Source organism: Pocillopora verrucosa, chromosome 5, assembly GCF_036669915.1.
Source record: "Pocillopora verrucosa isolate sample1 chromosome 5, ASM3666991v2, whole genome shotgun sequence".
Taxonomy (NCBI): Eukaryota; Metazoa; Cnidaria; class Anthozoa; order Scleractinia; family Pocilloporidae; genus Pocillopora; species Pocillopora verrucosa.
In genome coordinates this window covers 9,217,078-9,236,096 of record NC_089316.1, presented here as the reverse complement: position 1 = coordinate 9,236,096, position 19,019 = coordinate 9,217,078, and the positions used below count along the sequence as shown (strand labels likewise).

At 38.1% G+C, this 19,019-nt stretch overlaps 2 protein-coding genes across 2 annotated transcripts; one reads left to right on the top strand and one right to left on the bottom strand.

The window, feature by feature from the left end:
* Nucleotides 1-567: 567 nt before the first annotated feature.
* Nucleotides 568-6,253, bottom strand: LOC131776963 (14-3-3 protein beta/alpha-B). Its single transcript, XM_059093172.2, is given in 6 exon segments — nucleotides 568-1,106; nucleotides 1,961-2,056; nucleotides 3,291-3,454; nucleotides 5,533-5,626; nucleotides 5,628-5,681; nucleotides 5,825-6,253. Coding segments are annotated over 6 exon segments (765 nt in total). The 5' UTR covers nucleotides 6,131-6,253; the 3' UTR covers nucleotides 568-1,055.
* Nucleotides 6,254-8,030: 1,777 nt separating this feature from the next.
* On the top strand, nucleotides 8,031-10,292 carry LOC131776965 (putative peptidyl-tRNA hydrolase PTRHD1). Its single transcript, XM_066166346.1, is given in 6 exon segments — nucleotides 8,031-8,048; nucleotides 8,248-8,370; nucleotides 8,372-8,452; nucleotides 10,121-10,156; nucleotides 10,159-10,197; nucleotides 10,200-10,292. Coding segments are annotated over 6 exon segments (390 nt in total).
* The last annotated feature ends 8,727 nt before the right edge of the window (nucleotides 10,293-19,019 follow it).

Sequence of the window (19,019 nt, the reverse complement as noted above, 5' to 3'; positions counted from 1 at the left end):
GGCGTGGCTGCTATTTCTCTAATCCCCTCGGGACCTCTAACTTCATCCTCAAATTCCGTTGGTGCATCAGCCCTGTTCGTGTATAGTACGCAGATTAATTCGAAGCTTCAACATCCCCCCTACAGGCAACCCAAGAGAATTTGGCTATCCGCCATGTCCAGGATGGGAAATTTGAACCCTGCCTGGGTGGGGTGGGGCATTTGAACCGGGAATGCCATCTTTCCAGCATATTACCTCCCCTGTTCTCATCACTTTCATGTTTGATTCAAGGATAATATTGTGAGGAGAAATTAGATGCTAGTCACTCGTAGGAGCTAAAGGGTTAAGAAACTTCGACCCTTTCACTCCCAGGAGTGATTAACACGTAATTTCTCCTTGCATCATCCAGATACATCCAACAACAAGCTACAAGAATACTCAAAGTTATTGGGCAGAAGTTGTTAGGGTGATCTAATTCTTGTCACTAATTTAAAAGGAAATGAAGAGCACCTTGAGGGAGAATTTACAACCACACATTAGGAGTTCAAGTAATATCATTGCGATAAAACACAAGAAGCAAAACGAAAATGGCATAACTTACATTTAATGGTTAACAAATTGGTTATATTGAATGGAAAATTACACTTTGCTTCAGAACTTTTTCGCTGGATACTGTCACCATCACAACATAACAAATCAAACAAAATTATCCCCATTTCATTGACTCTGTGCACCCAATAACAAACCCTTCAGAAGATGATTTATTAACGCATCACAAGCCATCTATGGAATTGCAAACATTTACCCTAAAAAAGTACAGGATCTCGTTTATAAGGAAGCTACCATTTCATGCCCAGTTCTGGTACAAAACTTGCGGCTTATCTACAGTAGAATGACACTGCAGATAGGTGTGATCATGGGGAAACATTTTTCAATTCTCATCAATGATTTGGATTTGTTTTAGGCACAAAAATAAGGATAAGCAGCACCTGTAACACACAAATGGACATTCAGATTAATATGAAAGGGACACAGTTTCAAAGTGAGGAAACTGGCTGTGCACTGATGCAACAGCTTCACTGCTTTTCATCTTCATCTTCATCATCCCCTGAGGTTGAAGTCCACAGCTGTAAGAAATAAAATGAAGGGCAGAATGTAACAGGTCGCAAACTGTTGTAAATTTGTTGCTTTTAAAAACCATTCTGCTCCAAACATATTGTTTCTTTGCTTGTATTGAAATGAGCCACTACTTTTAATTTAGAAAGAAAAAAAAAGAATTTAGCAAGTTTATGGAATTTACCGTAATGAACAAAAATTCACATCCAGCTTTTGAAAAGTATATTGCACCAATCTTTGGTATTCTTTGGAACTGAATTTTCTACTATTGTGTTTATTACTTTCTCTGTAACACTGATAAAATGCAAAGCAGCCATTTCGAAATTCAGTGCCCCTCCTAGTCACCTCTTGCAAGGTGATCATGCAAAATTAACATAATCCTGGACCAATCAGAGCATGAGAATTTCCTTAACCACCTGCATAATGATACTAAACCTGTTTTGAGTTAGGGTTCAATTCACAAGATTTGCAATCCACAACAACCTATTCACTTTGCTTGGTTTTTTACTACATTTTACAGGACCTAAATTTAAATCGCAGTTTAACGAATGTAAAAAAAGGAAAAAGATAACGATAATCATTTCTTCAAATTATTTTCTTCATTCCAGTACACTATAACAAATGGTTTTTATCTTTTTCCACACTAAAAACCCAACCTTATTCCACCCCAGACTTAAAACCTCAGAGGCACCGGAGAGAGAGTGCACCCTCTGTTCAACACTTTACACCTTAACATCAGTATGGATATTCTCCACACTGTTCTATATTAATTTCTTATTGTATCCATAGGAAATGTATAGAGAACAGTAAGGAGAATATGCAAACTAACTTTAGGGTGTAAAGGGTTCACCAAATGAACACTTACGGTTAAGTTGTCACGCAATAGTTGCATTATAAGAGTGCTGTCTTTGTAGGAATCCTCTTTTAGTGTATCAAGCTCAGAAATTGAATCATCAAATGCCTAAAATAAACAAATAAACCAAATCATGATGATGCTGAGAGAGGTACATTCCATGGTTTACACTTCTGAAAGAAGCCAACTTAGTTTTTTGTTTCTGAGAACACCCTTATTATTATTACTGCAAACACTGACAGATGAGTGCCACTGGCAGATAAGCCAAACCTTGAGTTTGGCAACTCAAATTTTGGAGAAAGAAGTTTTTGAAGGAAATCAGGACATCACAAGTGAAGTCTTTAGAAAGTTGCTCTACATTTGTTGCTTCAGAGGAAAACTCTAGTTCATTCACTAAGTGGTATGTAGCAGGGCACTGGACACAAGAAGCAAGTTTCTTACTCTTGGTGGATTGATTGCTGCTGAAGTGACTGGCCATCAGTGAAACTATAAACAGCTTTGTGGAATGGAGATTCCAAGCCAAGTAACATTCAGCTGCTTAGCTATTGTTTAAATCACTTAAAAGGTCTCTTAACAAAGATGATTTCACACCACTTGATGGGCAAGAAATCTAAGCTTTTGCTTATGTGCAAAAACATTCTTTAATTAAAGGAGCCTAGTATTCATTTTTTGAGAAATTTATCCTTCAAAGACCCCTGTCAAAATTGTCTTTCCCATTTTCCCCTAAAGTTTTACTTCTGCCAAACAGTTAATTTTTCGACTCTCCCTATGCCACAGACATTACACACCAATCAATTTTAAGGTTCAACACCCCTCCCCCCTTCAACCTACAGGCATTTAATCCTTGTATGTGCCCAGGGGGTGGGGAATTTGAACCTTGTCTGGCTGGGGTGTACCTTCAGCAAAATCCACTGTTCTAGTATATACTAAAAATATTATTAGCATCATTTTGTGATTTCTGTATTGTGAGTAGTTAATAGTAAGTAAAGTCCTGTGATCAGGTTGTTGTAAGTAGTTTATCAATACTGACCATGGATATATGGAAATCATATGTGTGAACTGTGGATTAATTAATGAATACAAAAGGAAGCTATGCAGCAATGAACACTACTTAAGCAGTGGTGAAAATAAAGCCCAAGCCTGTATGGGATTTGTACCCATGACCCCTGTAATACCAGTGCAGTACCCTACCAACTGAGCTAACAAGTCAACTAGGAGCTGGTCATTGTATTGGTTTGTAAGAAACTTGTAAAGTGATGAATAAGTAACTGTGAATATATGAAAATTATATTTACATATTTATTGGTACTGTTGAACTCTGTAGTTCTGCTCATACACCAACCTTTTTTGCCAATTTACATGCTTGGTCTGGCGCGTTCTTTATTTCATAATAGAAGACAGAGAAATTAAGTGCCAATCCAAGCCTGATAGGATGAGTTGGAGCTAGCTCTTTATTACTTAAGTCCAGTGCTTTCTTGTATGATAATTCAGACTGTTCAATTATTTCTAAAAATAAAAATAAAAAATTGTTAATTATATTACAAAAGGAAGACATTAAAAATATTACTCATATTTGTTTTAAAAATTAGGTACATCAGTGCACCAAGACCCTTGAAAAGGAAAGGGCCCTTTCAAATCTCCCCCAATTAGGTTGCAAACCTCTTCAACATTCTGGTAAAGGATGTTCAGCTTTCCAAGCTGCAATTGTTTTGTTCACCAAGATTAGTAGAAAGAAATTTTTGTGATTAAATTTACAAGAAAAGGTGCAAATGTTCAGTAGTCACATAGAAAGCTGTGGCATTTTTAATGCCTAAAGTGTATAGTTTAAAAGTTGTATTGCACGAGACATCCTTTATCACATTAGTTTATCTGAGAAAAGTAAGCATGAATGTCATTTTGGCAGGAAAAGCAATGATAGCTGCATTAACAGTTGGTATTTCACAACACATTTCTGTGAGTTTGTGCCACCAATTTACCACCAGTTACTCTGAGCTCAAAAAAAAGAGACCTTAAGCAAACCATGGCGGCAACACGAACACCTAGAAAACAGAAGACCTAATAGGCAGAACATAGCTAAGCACATGCATTCTAAAACTTTGCAGAATTCTTGGTGGTCCTCTACAAATCAACAACATATACTCATCAAAACTTGCAGGGTCTGAGAGCATAAACCCTGACTGTAAATTTTTTTAGTTTCCAAATGGAAAAGAGGGGTAAGCACATCCAGCCATTTGCAAGTTCTCACTAAAATTCATTTTTCAATTGATGTCTTCCTTGCCGCTGCCATCCTGACTACCTATGATCCCTTTTCAATTACACAGGCTAAGGTGTCGAGTCCTCTTAAATTGCTATCTAACCCTGTTAAAGAAAAGCAAGGTCTGCACACTTGGTAAAATGGATAGCTCTTCTCCTCTTGACAAAGATATCTTTGGATCCATCTCTAACAGTGCCATATTTCATGTCTTTTTTCTTCAAAAGCATGTTTTTATTTTTTATTTTGTTCAGAGTGTAACCATTTCTTGTGCAGTAAAAATATTTTGTACAGCAACATTTGCCTTTTTTAATTCCAGTTTTTGAAAAAAAATAAAGGTTTTATTCATCCCAGAGGACAGTTTCTTGGTTTCGTGATTTTAATGGCAGCCAGCAACTAATTTCAGCCATTTTCAGAATTATCAGTATTAACTTAATTTGCATTTTGTACCATATCAAATGCCTACTCACTTGGGTAAATTTCTTAATTGTGTTTAATGTAGGAGAAAACATACTATTCATATAATTTTCCAGTCTTGTATTTTCTTTTTTGACAGCATCTTAGACTTGCTGAAACAGCCTTGCTCTCATGCAGGTATCTATCTACCTTAGTTTTCATGCAAGAGCTTTGAATCACACTGGCTAAGTGAAGTCCTTGGAGATGATTCACCTCCCTCTGGATGCCTTAGAAAGATATTTTGATAAATTGCACCCATTTAATCAAATAACATGAGTTACTACAAATCAGAACTGTAAGCCAAGCCATTGTTTGATGCTCCCAGGTTTAATTATACCCTGGAATTCCTGCCAAGAAAATGCCCCTTCCTAGACTATCTATATGCACTTTACTAATCCAAGATCATCACTTGTCTAGCAAATATACTTGATTTTGACTGATGCATAACCCACCAAAGATTATCAATATAGAACAAAAACAAACCAAGTAAAGTCAAGGTATTTCTTTCATTGATCATCAAATTTCATTGGTAAGATGACCAGCCAGTAAGAATCAGTGAACTACTATTGAAATCTTATCGATTTATGATTGATATCACTAATTGATTTCCTATTGAATGGATCTCCCGACAAGGATACAACTCTTCCAGGAAAACAAGAATAATCGATTTAAGCCTTAGTTTAAAGAGTTCTGAATCGTTACAGATAGATGGTTTTCTGTAAATCCGTAACCGTAGTAGAGAGCCGACCTTAAATCGAATTGGATTTGCGAACTTGAACATCGGATGTGACGAGTTAAAAACGTCCATGCTTAGAGCAATTAAGTTTGAAAGTAAGATTGATCATGATATAACGAAAATTTATAGAGAAATACTAACCATCCTTGCTTGGGCTCGATGCCACTTCTGCTTTGTACCTTAAGTAATCTCCTTTCATCTTCAGATAGAAAATCTGGCCTTCTGCTGCCATTACTTTGGTCTGTGTCAGGATCATCTGATTTTTTTATCAGAAACTGTTCCAGAAGATCCTGTTGAGAGAGATTTCGGTTGAAACTGAAACTCAAGTACAAAAATAAATCACTTTGAACCATAAAAATTAGCACTGAGGAGTTACAATAACTTCCGTGAAGGACGAGTACGTTCAGACACCAAGGAAGGGTGGTGGACTCACCAGGACAACATCGCAGATATCTATTAATTCCTTCTCGATTTTCTTCCTATACTCTTCAATAGCCAGCTTTTTGTCTTCAGTTCCTTCATGTTTCTGCTCCAAAGCTGACACAACCCTCCAAGAAGCGCGTCTCGCTCCGACCACATTCTTGTAAGCTACAGAAAGTAGATTTCTTTCTTCACTTGTAAGATCTACTTTGTCACCTTTTTTGCTCTCTGTTGCCTCCTTCATTAACTTTGCCATGTCGTCGTACCTCTCCATTTGCTCAGCGAGCTTTGCTTTCTCTACTTTATCTTCTGTCGTCATCGTGATTAGAGCCGCAATCCGACTAAAATCTGCCGGGTTTTGCAAATCTTGTCGCTAACTTACCAATATGGCTGGACACAAACGAGAGCGTAATGAGCGGGCGTGCTTCAACCTCGAGCATGCGGGGGGTCCTTGCATCGCCGTGGAAACTCATGACGTTTTCTCATAAATTATAGCTTCTATGCATAAATTAACGAAGGAGCTCTCTCAGAATAAGACAAAGGAGTGTGTGTTCGTGGGCATACATATGTTTTTTAGGCCCGATTCAGAGCCGCCAGGTGAAGGTTAAAATGACTTGGAGAAAGGCCAAAATATATTTATATCCAAGAACATAAACTCTTTTTGTTTTTCCTCAGAGGATACCCTTGCCACTTATTACCCACAGACCGCATACCAGAATATCTGAATTCCGTTTTCCATAAATCAAAGTTGCTGTTAGGCTCGACCAATCTATCTTTGACAGGAAACCACAAGATTTTAAGAAAATTGCAATATTGCTGAAAAGAATTCATGTTGTAATTGATCTCCACAAATTTTTTTTTCCTTGAATTATCCTCACCTGTCCCTTCAGATAGCGGCTCTCTAAACGAAGACCGGATTTTCTCATCGTGATGGAGAGGGGACAGGAAGCAGGGGAGGAAACGAGAGACGGGGAGTACAACTGTTCCCCCCATAATTGCAAAATAAAACCAATCTTTCTGTTTTCCCTCCCGAACATACTTCTCTGTTCCCATTCCAGTCTAGACCAGAGACACAAACCAATTTCACGAAAGCAGTCCCTCCACAAGGCAGATGTGTGGTAATCCTCCAATCCGATTGAAGCCATACAATTATTTTTTATTACCGTATCCAATCCATCGAGATAACACAACTGATTAGTACATTAATAGCTGAGTCAAGGTGCGAGCCTCTTTTCCTCACTTTTCACCTTTCAAGCAGGAAAAACGTTTCAGACATTCAAATCCCCTGTCAGGAAGTCCTGCGACTTTTGGAGTCCGTACTTCCCTCTATCCTTCCTTACCACACAGCGAGGGACGGGACGATGGGAATTAGCAATTTGGGCGCGACGCTTCAGTGAATGGATCAAAACCTATGCGACATGGCCTGCAATTAAGAGGACGACGGAAAGCCTCTGGGATCGAATTGAGACTGCACGAGTTGACTTTGTCAGCACGAGGACAAACTTTGGCGAAGATCGGTTCGATAACACTAACTTCTTCATGTTAGCCAAGGAACCACAATCAGTAAGAGAAGGCACCTCTGACTTTCTGTTGGCGCAGTAAGTTATTTATTTACATAATTAAAAAATTAGTTTTCAGGCTTCGTGAAGCCGCACAACTAACTCCAACAACAAAGTTAGTTTTTGGACAAGGGTTCCAATGGCATGTAGTAGATCGAGTTACATGTAGGGACATTAAAAGAGAATTTGTACAAAAAACTGAGCCTGCAGATATTGTACATATAAGCGAGGATTGGTGAATTTATTCATTCATACATATAATCGGCAGTTTCCTCAGAGCGATAGAGGCACCATGGAATCTGGCAGTATTATCAGGTTTTGCATGTAGCACATTTCCACATCCGCATGAAACTTACTAACTGTGCAGAAAGTTATTGGTGAAGCTAAATGAATCCCAAGAGGTCATGGAGAACCCCCAAAAGGTGCTCCAACTTGGCAAACGGGTGCTTATGAATTTTCTCTGTGCAAGTTCATAAGCTGTCATCTTTGATTTTACACAGCAAGGGGAAGAAAGGCTGGGCAAGAGATACCTTTGAATAAGAGGGCAAGAGTGAATGCGGTCAAACAAAGGATGAATAGTGGAAGAAGTTGTGTACTGAATATTACAACCTTTCCCTGCCCCCTTACCCCCCTCCATCCACTCTGACTCTAAAATCAGACATGAATAAAGGAAAACAAGTAATCTTGTAAAGTCTGGAATTCACCCTAATACGACGCCTCTACTGCGGATTAGCATCAACACCTGGACTTTTCTTCTCCAGTCTGGTGAGCTGACCTTTCTATCATAGAATCTAGAAACATTTAATATCACATGAGGCCTTGACATTAAGTTTCAACTATCATCCCTTATTCAGCACAAACTCCTGTTATCATTCAGGTCACGTCAAACCAGCATCTCAGCAATTGTTCAAGGTATGATGTGGTAAGAGGTGATCTCCTTAGTATGCTGTCATGGCCGATAGGAGCCGTAATAGCACAATCTTGTCATGCCAGCACAGCCTGCCCTGTGGATGCATCGCGATGATTCTAACACACTCCAATATACTAGTGACTTGGATAATAAGCACAAGGTTGTGGTAGAGGTAAGCTTTTCATAATTCTCTCTTTACACCCGAACATCAGTATGCATATTCTCCATACACGGTTCTCTATATATTTCCTAAGGATGCTGACAGGAAGAGTTTGTTCTAATGAATCAAGAACTTCTCTTTAGTTAGAGATCATTTCCTTTAATCCCCAGGACCTTACTGTGTGCTTTGGAGGTGATACTGTACGAAGAAATTAGATTCTAGTCACTAGCCCAAGTGCTCCATGTGGCCGTTGCTTTAACTCCGGTTTTCTTGAGCAATGAAGTGGCTAGGAGTATTGGCTACCCTCCGCCTTCTTATAGGATGCTAGTCCAGCGCAGGGTTCCCCCAGCACATTTGCCTGTCCCCATTGGTACACCTGGGTGAAGAGAAGCACTGTGAGAGTAAAGTGCCTTGCCTAAGAAGACAACATAATGACCCTGGCCAGGGCTTGATGAATCCAGACCAACCCAATCCGGATTCAGGCGCACTAACTATGAGGCCACCGTGCCTCCACACCTAAGGTTGTCTATGGAGCATTAAAATTTTCCAGGTTCTTATTTTTGCATATTGATTTTAGTTCCCACTATAAAAAAAAAAAACCCTTAAAGTGAAATGGCATGGCACTGAACGCTCTTCAGTCATATTCAAACAATACTTCTGAGCTGGTAAACTTGTTCCCCGTGGGCAAGATAACATGGACTCAAACTAGAACATTGACCATGATTTCCCATGGTAAGGACATGCTTTCTGTTTTGTGTGCCTGTTTTTTCAGTTCCTGCAGGAAGATACTGGCAGTGATACTGTATTTCCTTGAATAAGCACCTGCAAAAATTTCAGCCTACAGGAAGGCCACTTAAATGATTTGAGCCCTTATCAAGCACTATTAATCTTTTTTTGATTCCACTGAAGTTGAACAGCCTGAAAATTCCAATTTAAAATAAGTTTGCATCAAGAACCCTGTTTTCCTTGTATCCATACTCATTTAGGGAAAAATGAGGGAGGCGCAGGAGGGGGTACTTATTTTAGAGGGGTTCTTCTTTGATTTTATGGCTGCAGGGTATCAGAGTATGCAGGCTTGTTCAAGGAATTACAGTATGTCTCTGAAATTTAAATAGATAGAAACATAACATCACATGGCAATTAACATAACCGTACAAGAAAAGTTGAAAAGTAGATGTGTGCTACTCCTCTGCTACTTGAACCGAAACACCAAAAATTATTTCGCAGACTGAAATGTCTGTCTTCTTGATCTGCAAAAATTTTGTTTCCACAAACACTGCTAAGTAAACAAAAGTGCCCTACAAAGCACATATACAGACATGCCCATCTCCAGAGCCCATTACATTCAAGGATTTGGTCTAAGGCTTACGGTAAATGGTTGGAATGGGGCCAAAATCTGATCATAAGGGGTTAGCGTAGTCTTGAAAAGGACTGTTGTCTGCAGCAGTGACTCGATTTTTTGACAACTTGAGCACAAGTTACTCTGATAATGACTTCCCCTGAGTTTGTAAAAAAACCTAAATCACTTTCTACCAACAACACGTACTTTTCAAGACTTACTCTCATGAGATGATCATGCCACATCATTAAATCTCTCCTTCCATATGACCCTAATCTCTTTCCTGTAAACCCCGAGCTTTGGACTCAAATGAAACATCCTTTTTTTCTTTTCTCACTCAGGCCCCTAGTCCAGATGAACTTGGAGAAATTATCAGGGAAACTACGCCACTGATGAAATTGATCACAACCTGTGGATTGGGAACAATCCCAGAACATTCCTACCTGTCTTGCGACCCAACCTTATCCGAAACAACAAATACACAGTTATTTACAAAGTTTAAATTTGTTTTAAATCAACTTAACTATTTACTTGTAAGGTAGTCATCTGGGGAGGCTTTGTGTAAAAATTCTCTTCCAAGTGGTTATGACACTTTCCGTCATAATTAACCCTTCCACTCCAAAATATCTGTTGTTTACTCTCCCTGTCTAAGCTGCAGCAACATATCCTTGTAAATTAGTTGAGAGATTTGTAGTGTTAGGTCACGAAATAACATCTACCTGATACGTTTTTGATGTATTTCTCATTAGCTTGTTTGCTGGATGGTGTATAGATTTTAAATAGGGAAGAAGTTTATTTTTTAAATCTCTTCTGGGAGTGAAAAGGGTTGAGATGCAGAAACAACGTGTTGGCTTCTTGGTGATATTATCCTTTGCCCAGTTATGATTACCTTGGTTTGTTTGGTAACACTTTTTTCTAGTATTAACTTTGTTATAACCTGATTCACAGGTAAAATTTATATTGGTATTCTGGGCTTGGGTCAACCGCAATGCAGCAGTATACAGTTTTAAAAACTGCCCTTCCTACCCCTGGAAAAATTTATGTCAGTATTCTGGGCTTGGTTCAACCGCAAATGTAGCCTTATAGAGTTTTGAAAAAAGTGCCCCAACCTCCCCATTGTAAAGATTGTGTTGGTATTGCCCGCCCTGGGTGCAACAGATGTAGCAGTCGACAGTTTGGAAATAGCTGCCCACCACCCACCTTCCCCACCCCAAATAGAAAGAAAGGAAAAGAGGAGTACCTTTACACCCTTTAACTCCAAAGTGATTAACATGTAACTTCTCCCTGTAATATCTAAACATTATCCATCAAACAGGTTCTGATATTTTTCAAATGATATCAGGTAGAATGTTGTTATCTCTATCTAACACCAAATTCTCGTAACTTACTTACAAGGACATTTGGTAGCAGCTAGAGGGGAGAATTGACAATCAGATCTTGGGAGTCACAGGGTTAAGAAAGAAATAACAAATTGATCCTCACATACAAACTGTAATAGAAAAATTTCAGATTTATTTGGCTCATATTGATCTTTTGTTTAATCAGCTACCTTTTTCCCTTCTTGTCATTTTTCCCTTCCACCCGACCCTTATAATTTCCCATTCTCCCGTCGCAGTTCTCCACAGTTGTTGCCTAAGGTACTGATGAAGAGAAGTTGGGGTTGATGATCAAGAGCTTCTTTTTATTTGGTGATGATTTCCTTGATTCCTGTGCCTTTAGTGTGTGATTCATGGGTGATATTGTGATGAGAATTAGACGTCAGTCACATCGTTAAAGGATGCTCCTTGATACAACACCAAAATGATACTATAAATATGTGATGGACAGACTATTTTGTTTTGGAGGGAGGGGGTAGGGCAGCAAGTTTTCTGATCTTGTATTTCTATTGTAATGGGTCCTTTCGTCTTTTCCTGAAGCTTAATTTTGCCCAATTTTATGCAGTGATTTTACTTGGGATTGGCCACTTTTTTTGTTACCCTATTACCATTGCTCAAACACCACCCTTAAGTGGATCTTCCCTAAATCCACAAACGTGTAATGGGAACTGCAGCCCCTCTACACTTTTACACTGCACCATGAAAAGTGGGTATGAATAACTTTTGTTTTCGTTTCTTCCAACTTTGATGATGATCTTTGGTAGTAAATGTCATATTCCTTGTCGCTTAGACCTAACGCCTACTTAGATGATTACGTAATGAGATCACGTCGGCGCGTTCCATGCTAAGCTTTCCTTGGAAAAGGAAGGGGGTGCAAGGAGCATTGTTACGTGACGAGACAACAAAGGAGGCCTGGGAAGCATCATGGCGGAAAGATGAGACACCGCCATAGTAAGAGAGTACGAAGGAGGAAGGAGGTAAAAAAGCAGTTACCCTTACCGATGAAGCTTTTGGTAAGCTTGCCGTTGAAGGATTTACATACTAGCTACGAGGTTTCACTGACTACGAGAGATTATATCGCATCAAACAGACGAAGAAGAACAATTGAAGAATCGGGGGTTACGCTTCAAAATAGTCGGACCAATCGCGTGCGTCAGAAGGAATAATCTCGAAGTCGAAAGGCAACCACCTCCGCGAAGACTTAGAGCAGCTTGCAAAAGAGAACGATAACTTTAATAGAGAACGCGACGAAGCAAGTAAAAATAACTATTCGCTGCAAAAGTTATTGACTAACAGGACGAAAACTGTTGGTCTTCAATTGGATTGATGGGGTCGTCCACGCGTCTTCGTCAACAGGCGCCCGACGAGATCCAAATCGACGTTGGTGGGAGACCAAGAAGAAAAAAGTAAACTTTAAAGATTCACAAAGATTCCGATCTTTCCGACGATTATCGATCCGGAGGTCAAGGAAATCTTCGTTTCGATCATCAGACGAAGGAGAAGTCATCGATGAATGCACGCGAATATTATCAAGTAAGACCCGGTGTCAACGAACATTTACGGACTTTGTTTTACAAACGAAAAGATAGAATGCATACCAGATCTCGTGTCAAAAACCCTATTCATCTTTCTGATAGTAGTAAATTCCTCCATATCTTTACGCAAGACGCCTTATTTTCGATAGAAATGCAATATTTTTGTAATACAGTGTGTTTCGAAAGAAGTTTTATGTGTTTTTTCGTAAATGTGTAAATATCCGCCGTAATGCACGTATACAATGATGTTAGGTCTTAGTGTACAAACGGTTAAAAAGTTCACAAATAATTTCTTTACATTTCATTCCGCGTTAAAAACGGGCAGACTTTCGATTCCATATCTCGTCTTGTTTGCCTAATTGTTCTAATCGCCGTAGGGAAAGTCTGTACATATATTTCTATCTTTTAACAAAGTTGTGTGGTTACAGTTTCTAGACCTGTACTACAAGTTGGTAATCCTCATTTAATCAATGAAAATTGAATGAATTTTAACTTGAAAGGAATCTCTAGGCTCATAAATTCATTTCTGTTTTCTCTATAGATCAAATTGAACTTGTTCCTGTTAGATTCTAGTCTCATGAATGAATATATCACACCATTATTTTCAATATTGGTCATGCTGACAATGCCAGTTTTTAATTTATGGGTGTGGTGCTTTAACACATATTAAAATAATAAAACTGAAATGCATTTAAATAATTTTTCATCGAAATAGTGGAAGGTTTCCACAATTCCCAACTTCAAAACCCCAACTTTGTGTAAAAAGAAAGAAAGCTGACAAAACCTTTTCTTTTAAATAATCATAATTACCCAATTGAATGTAATATATAATTAGACCAAATATTTTTTGGACTAACCGGTGGATCCTAAACGGGTCAGTGACTACCCTTATTCCCCCAATCACCATTAACCCCTTTACTTCCCAGAATTCAAATTTGTAATTCTTCCTACTGTTAACCGTACAGTTCGTATAATGCTCCGTTAGAGAATTTAGTATTGTATCAACTATTCCCAAATTGAAATTTTCTTTATTCTCCATTCACTTATCTGGTTTGATATTGTATTCATAGTGTAAGGAGAAATTCTATCTTGGTCAGTCATGGGAGTGAATGGGTTAAAATCCAATCCTGTTCTGTCCTTTAAACCTTTTCCACAATTCAGTTTCAGGGGAACAGTTGCCCTTTAAACACTATTACATCTGTAATGCATATTCTCCATACTGTTCTCTGTAACATTTGGTAAGGCGCTGACTAAGATAATTTATCATCAAGAGTAGCGTGTCGTTCATGTTCATATCCTTCATTCTCCAGAGCTTAAAGTGTGAATCATTGGTGCTATTTTAAGGAGAAATTAGATGCTAATCACTCTTGGAGGTCAAAGGTTTATCTGAGTTTGGATTTACCACAACAAACAATTTTATTTGATTTAGTATCAACCTCTTCCTTTTTTTTACTGCCACCTGTACACCCCGCTATGAAAACGGTGACAATTGAAACAAGTATAAAAATCTAGCAACCAAAGACTCACAAACTTTTTTTCACCCTTAGTACACAACATCTGTAACATTAGCTTATAACCAAAGATATTTTGATTTGTTAGAGGAGAGAGTGGTGATAGAAAGTGAGAACTGCTGGGCTTATCACTACATTGGGGAATGCCTAGACTCTGCTGGACTTGAAAATTCTGACTGGGTTTAGCACAACCATTGTCGCTCAAAAAAGATGTTTCCCTCGACATCCAACCTCTCACAAAATCCCAGAGCCTTGTATATATTTTCTGCAAATATGTTATTGGTTTCTTGTGAACACAATTGTAAGGATGATGTTAATAAAGTCAAATTAGCTATTTTGGAAATGCTCCTGTTCAGAATCCTCCAAAACAGAAAAAACTTGATTATTGCCGTTTATTGCTTACTTAGCATTCAAATCCATACACAAACTTCTGTTCACAACCAACTCTCTCTACTTGCTCACCCTCCCCATAATCATCCTATCAATCACACTTGGTACCAGTTTCCAACCAGCTAGTAGCAAGAGCCTATCATAGCCTTCACCAAGTCTGAATCTTTACTGTTGATACTTCTCCTCCCTGGATGGTATGCACTAATGACTGCCTGACGGACTGCCTGAAGAAGGCACTGTTAGGCTTCATTACAACCATTTGTTCAGCCAACTCTTCTTTGTCAAGATGCAATTACATTTCGCCATGGCTTGTGAAGTTTGTCAGTTTTACCAAAACCTCTTCCTAAGTGTGTTCTGATTGATAACCAACTCTCTTGGCATGCTCAAGTACCAGAGCTAAAACTTCATTTCATGAAATAGTTGTGCTTTAATACTTTAACCTCCCCAGATCTGGATGTAAATTCTCCCCTCTAGCTGCTTCACATTTCCTTGTCCGTTGGTGATGAGAATGTGACATTTTTATTAAAGAAACAACTTCAACTTGATAAGTTTGGTTTTTCTCATTACCAGTTTGCCTGGATAGTGTGTGAATATTCCAGGGTGAAATTACATATGTATCACTTTCTGGCAGCTAAAGTTTAAGGATAATGTCATACTTTACCCAAGTCAGTTCTAGAAGAAATAAATTTCAAAACAATTATTCCTAGTGGCACTCTGGCATACCTAGTGTGGGGAAATTACTCCCCAACCATTACTTTAACAGCCTAGATTATACTCATGCTTTTGCATATCCCATAGTAAATACCTTCCCTTGTTGGCTAGAAAGTAGCCAATGTCTGTCTCAATACAACTAGCATCCTATTAATTTTTTATACGAGACACATATTCCTTAAGATGTACCAGTCGTCATAGGGTCTACTCCTAGCCAAATTCTGGACATTCTCTAAATCATTCAATCAACTAGATTCAGTAATCAATATCCATTATTAGGGTAAGTCTGAATCTAGGAAGGAGTTCTTTGTCAAATACAGGGGTCCTTATATTTCAAAACTTTATAAATTAGAAAGTTAAATTTTGCTAATGTTAGTTAAGAAGGATTTACAGTAATCTTAAGAAAGCTTTCCAAAGATAATCTCCAATTTTCATTCAACAAAGAGGCTATATATGATTTCACAAACAAGATGGATGATTTATTTGTTACTAAGCTATTATTAAGTTCATTATAGTCCTAATTTAGTATAGGATTTTACATAGCAGTTCTACATCAGCTGATTTTATTTAATAATTAGTGTATCATTATGAATTCTACATGTCTAGGACCCATCAGATGATTTTAGTAAATTACTTACTAGTTATTATTAAGTTTGCTATAGGTTCTCATACTCTCAAATAGCCGGAACAAATCAGTGTTATATATTACTATTCTATATAGGCGGTCAACATCCACCTTTGGCTGCTGATGCCATATTGTCTCCAACATTTTGTAATTTATTAACCTGCTTAAATAACTAAAGGATTGATTGATTGAGTGAATATATTGAATGATTACTAATTGCTGGAATTAAACTGTAACCTTCAGGCAATAGGGTACTGACCATCCTACATGTCTAACACCATAATTTTTGCAATAACAAGACTGCATATTACCTTGTTGAGCTTCATATTTATATTGTGCAAAAGCTGGTGAGGGCAAAGCCCAATGAATTATCACACATTTGCAAGAGGTTCCAAACTTAACAAGAAGACAGCTCCTGCTTTTTCTTGAATAATGGTATAAACTAGATCATAGCCTCAAGCTACTTCTTTTACTTTCCTGTTTATCACAGAACAGAGAGTAGTATTCATAAAAGGATATGGTGACTTATACACAATCCCATGATAAAGTACTTAATATTCACTTGTCTTGCAATGTTTTGTTTTCTGGTAACTTACTAAAAGCTTAGTAGAGTCAATTTCGTGTTTTATAAGTCAAAGTCCGGACCCACCTCCCCCCCCCCCCCCCATCACAACTTTCTTCTGGATCTGATTATTCATTCTCCCTTCCACTATACATGTCCCTTGCACTATAGTTACAAGAATTTAGTGTTAGCTCAAGGGATCACCACTTCATACCTAATAAGTTGAGTATTCCTATCTACCTGTTGCTGGATAATGTATGGATTTAAAAAGGCGACATTGCATTTAATCAAGGGTAAACAAAACAAATTAGAGATGGAGGTCGTAGTAGTAATTACAGCAAAAAAAACAGAATCACACTCCTTTATTAAAACTGACACGTCAAATAAAATGCAGTAATTTATGACCTCCCTTTCACAAACTAGTTCTGCTCCAAATATACCCTGCCTGTCTTCTACTCTCAAAAAAAAGATTAAACTTAGGTCAGGTTGATCACTGCTTAAACTTTCAACTGAATTAAATTAAAGAATAAATTGGCTACACCAAAGTGTACCACATTCAAATTACCAAATCCAGAGGTCATAAAAAAGTGCTATCTTGCCAAAGTTCTTGAAGTTTTAAGGCTTTGAAGTGTTTTCATAAATACTCGTGTATATTAAGTAGTCCAACTTTACGTTTATCACACACTAACCACTCACTCGTTTTCTTTGCGAACCTGTCCCAAAAGTACAGACAAGAATTGTTTGAAGGGGTAAGTTTCTAAAGACCTGTGGTGCTGCATTGGTGGGGAAGAGATAGAGCTGGTAACTTAGCATTAACAACTGAGTTGAAAGTAACTTATCCACTGTAAAGGGTAAAAAGCTGATGTTTTTGAGCGTTAGCCCTTTCATCCGAGCTATTCACTTTAACTATAGTTCTTTGTGGTTCGTGGAGTTCTCAAAGAATCTTGTATTTTAACAGCCTGAAGCTGATTTTTGTTGCTGTGTTTCCAAACCGATCAAGATATTGCATACGTTTGGATAAATCCTTCAACACTTGCCCTCCACCCAAACAAAAACCATAAGGGGAAAAAACAGGGCAAACATTTAATGCAATGGTAATTGCTATGTCAAATAGTTATAGTTTTCCATTTTTCAAATTACAATTTAGGACAAAATGATTTTAAACTAGCCTGAAGCAAAGAAGAGCACCTATTAACCTATGTCTGAATTGTTCCTTATCATCTTCGCTTTCTCTCTCTTTGTTTGAATATTTGTTTGTTTACAATTTTACTACAGAGAAAGATATAAAATCACAAAACCTGTTCTTCCTCTTCTGGTGTGAAGGTCCTTCTTAATGTTTGAATTTCTTGTTCTGATCTCCTCGCGCGTTTTGCCTGGTAGAAAGAAATATCATGCCTAAGCAGGATTACTTTAGCACCATCCCATCTGCGGTAAAACCGGTCAAGTCGCCCGAGAGTCATCTCGCCGAAGTCATGTCGCCCGAAACATGAGTCATGTTGCCCGAATTTTAGTAATGTCGCCCGAAAAAAAAGTCAAGTCGCCTGAAGAAACAAATACTAAAAAGATGAATTTCATACTGTAAATAGACAATAACTTTGAGAAATTTTTATCCCTAAAGCGCATCTTGTTTCCGACAACACCATGAAGATTCTTAAAGCTTTGTTCATTCCTTACAACAAAAGGAAACGTTGTTCGTTTCCAACAACAAAATGCGGCGTTGTTCGTTTGATATGTACTCGTTTGTAAAGTAAATGGTTTGAACCCAGGAGTATCAGTAGTTCGTGTAGTGTGATCGTCCGGGTGTGTGTAGTTCTGAAAAGAACTGTTGTTGGTGACTGACGTTTCGACTATCTGTGCGATAGTCTATCTATCTATCGCACAGATAGTCGAAACGTCAGTCACCAACAACAGTTCTTTTCAGAACTACACACACCCGGACGATCACACTACACGAACTAATGTACTCGTTTCTTACTCACGGACGTTTCGTAAGCTTGAGAAACCTTTTCTTTTTTTCTAACAAAGCCATTAAGACTTTGACGACACAGAAATCGATCGTATGCTTGGAATTGAAATATGTTTGAGTAACGATTCTAAAAGTGTTGTTCGTTTCAAGCAACAAAGGGAAGCGTTTTCCGTTTCTAACAAAAGCATGAGGCGTTGTTCGTTTGGTATGTGCTCGTTTCTTACTAACGGACATTTCGTAGGCTTGAGAAACTCTTTCTTGTTTCTAAAAATGCCATGGAGACTTAGACTACACAGAAATCGATTGTATGCTTGGAATTGAAATATGTTTGAGTAACGACTCTAAAAGCGTTGTTTGTTTCTAGCAACAGAGGGAAGCGTTGTTCGTTTCTATAACAACAAATGCACGGATACAGCGTAACATACAAGTAAAGTTCTGTTGTGTCTGTTTGTGACTTTCTTAACAATAACAGATGAAAACACCTGGTGAGCGAATGTCGATTATCGCGTTCGACAAGTCGGTAAAAGGTAAAGCGAGTAACATACAAATAAAGTTATGTTGTGT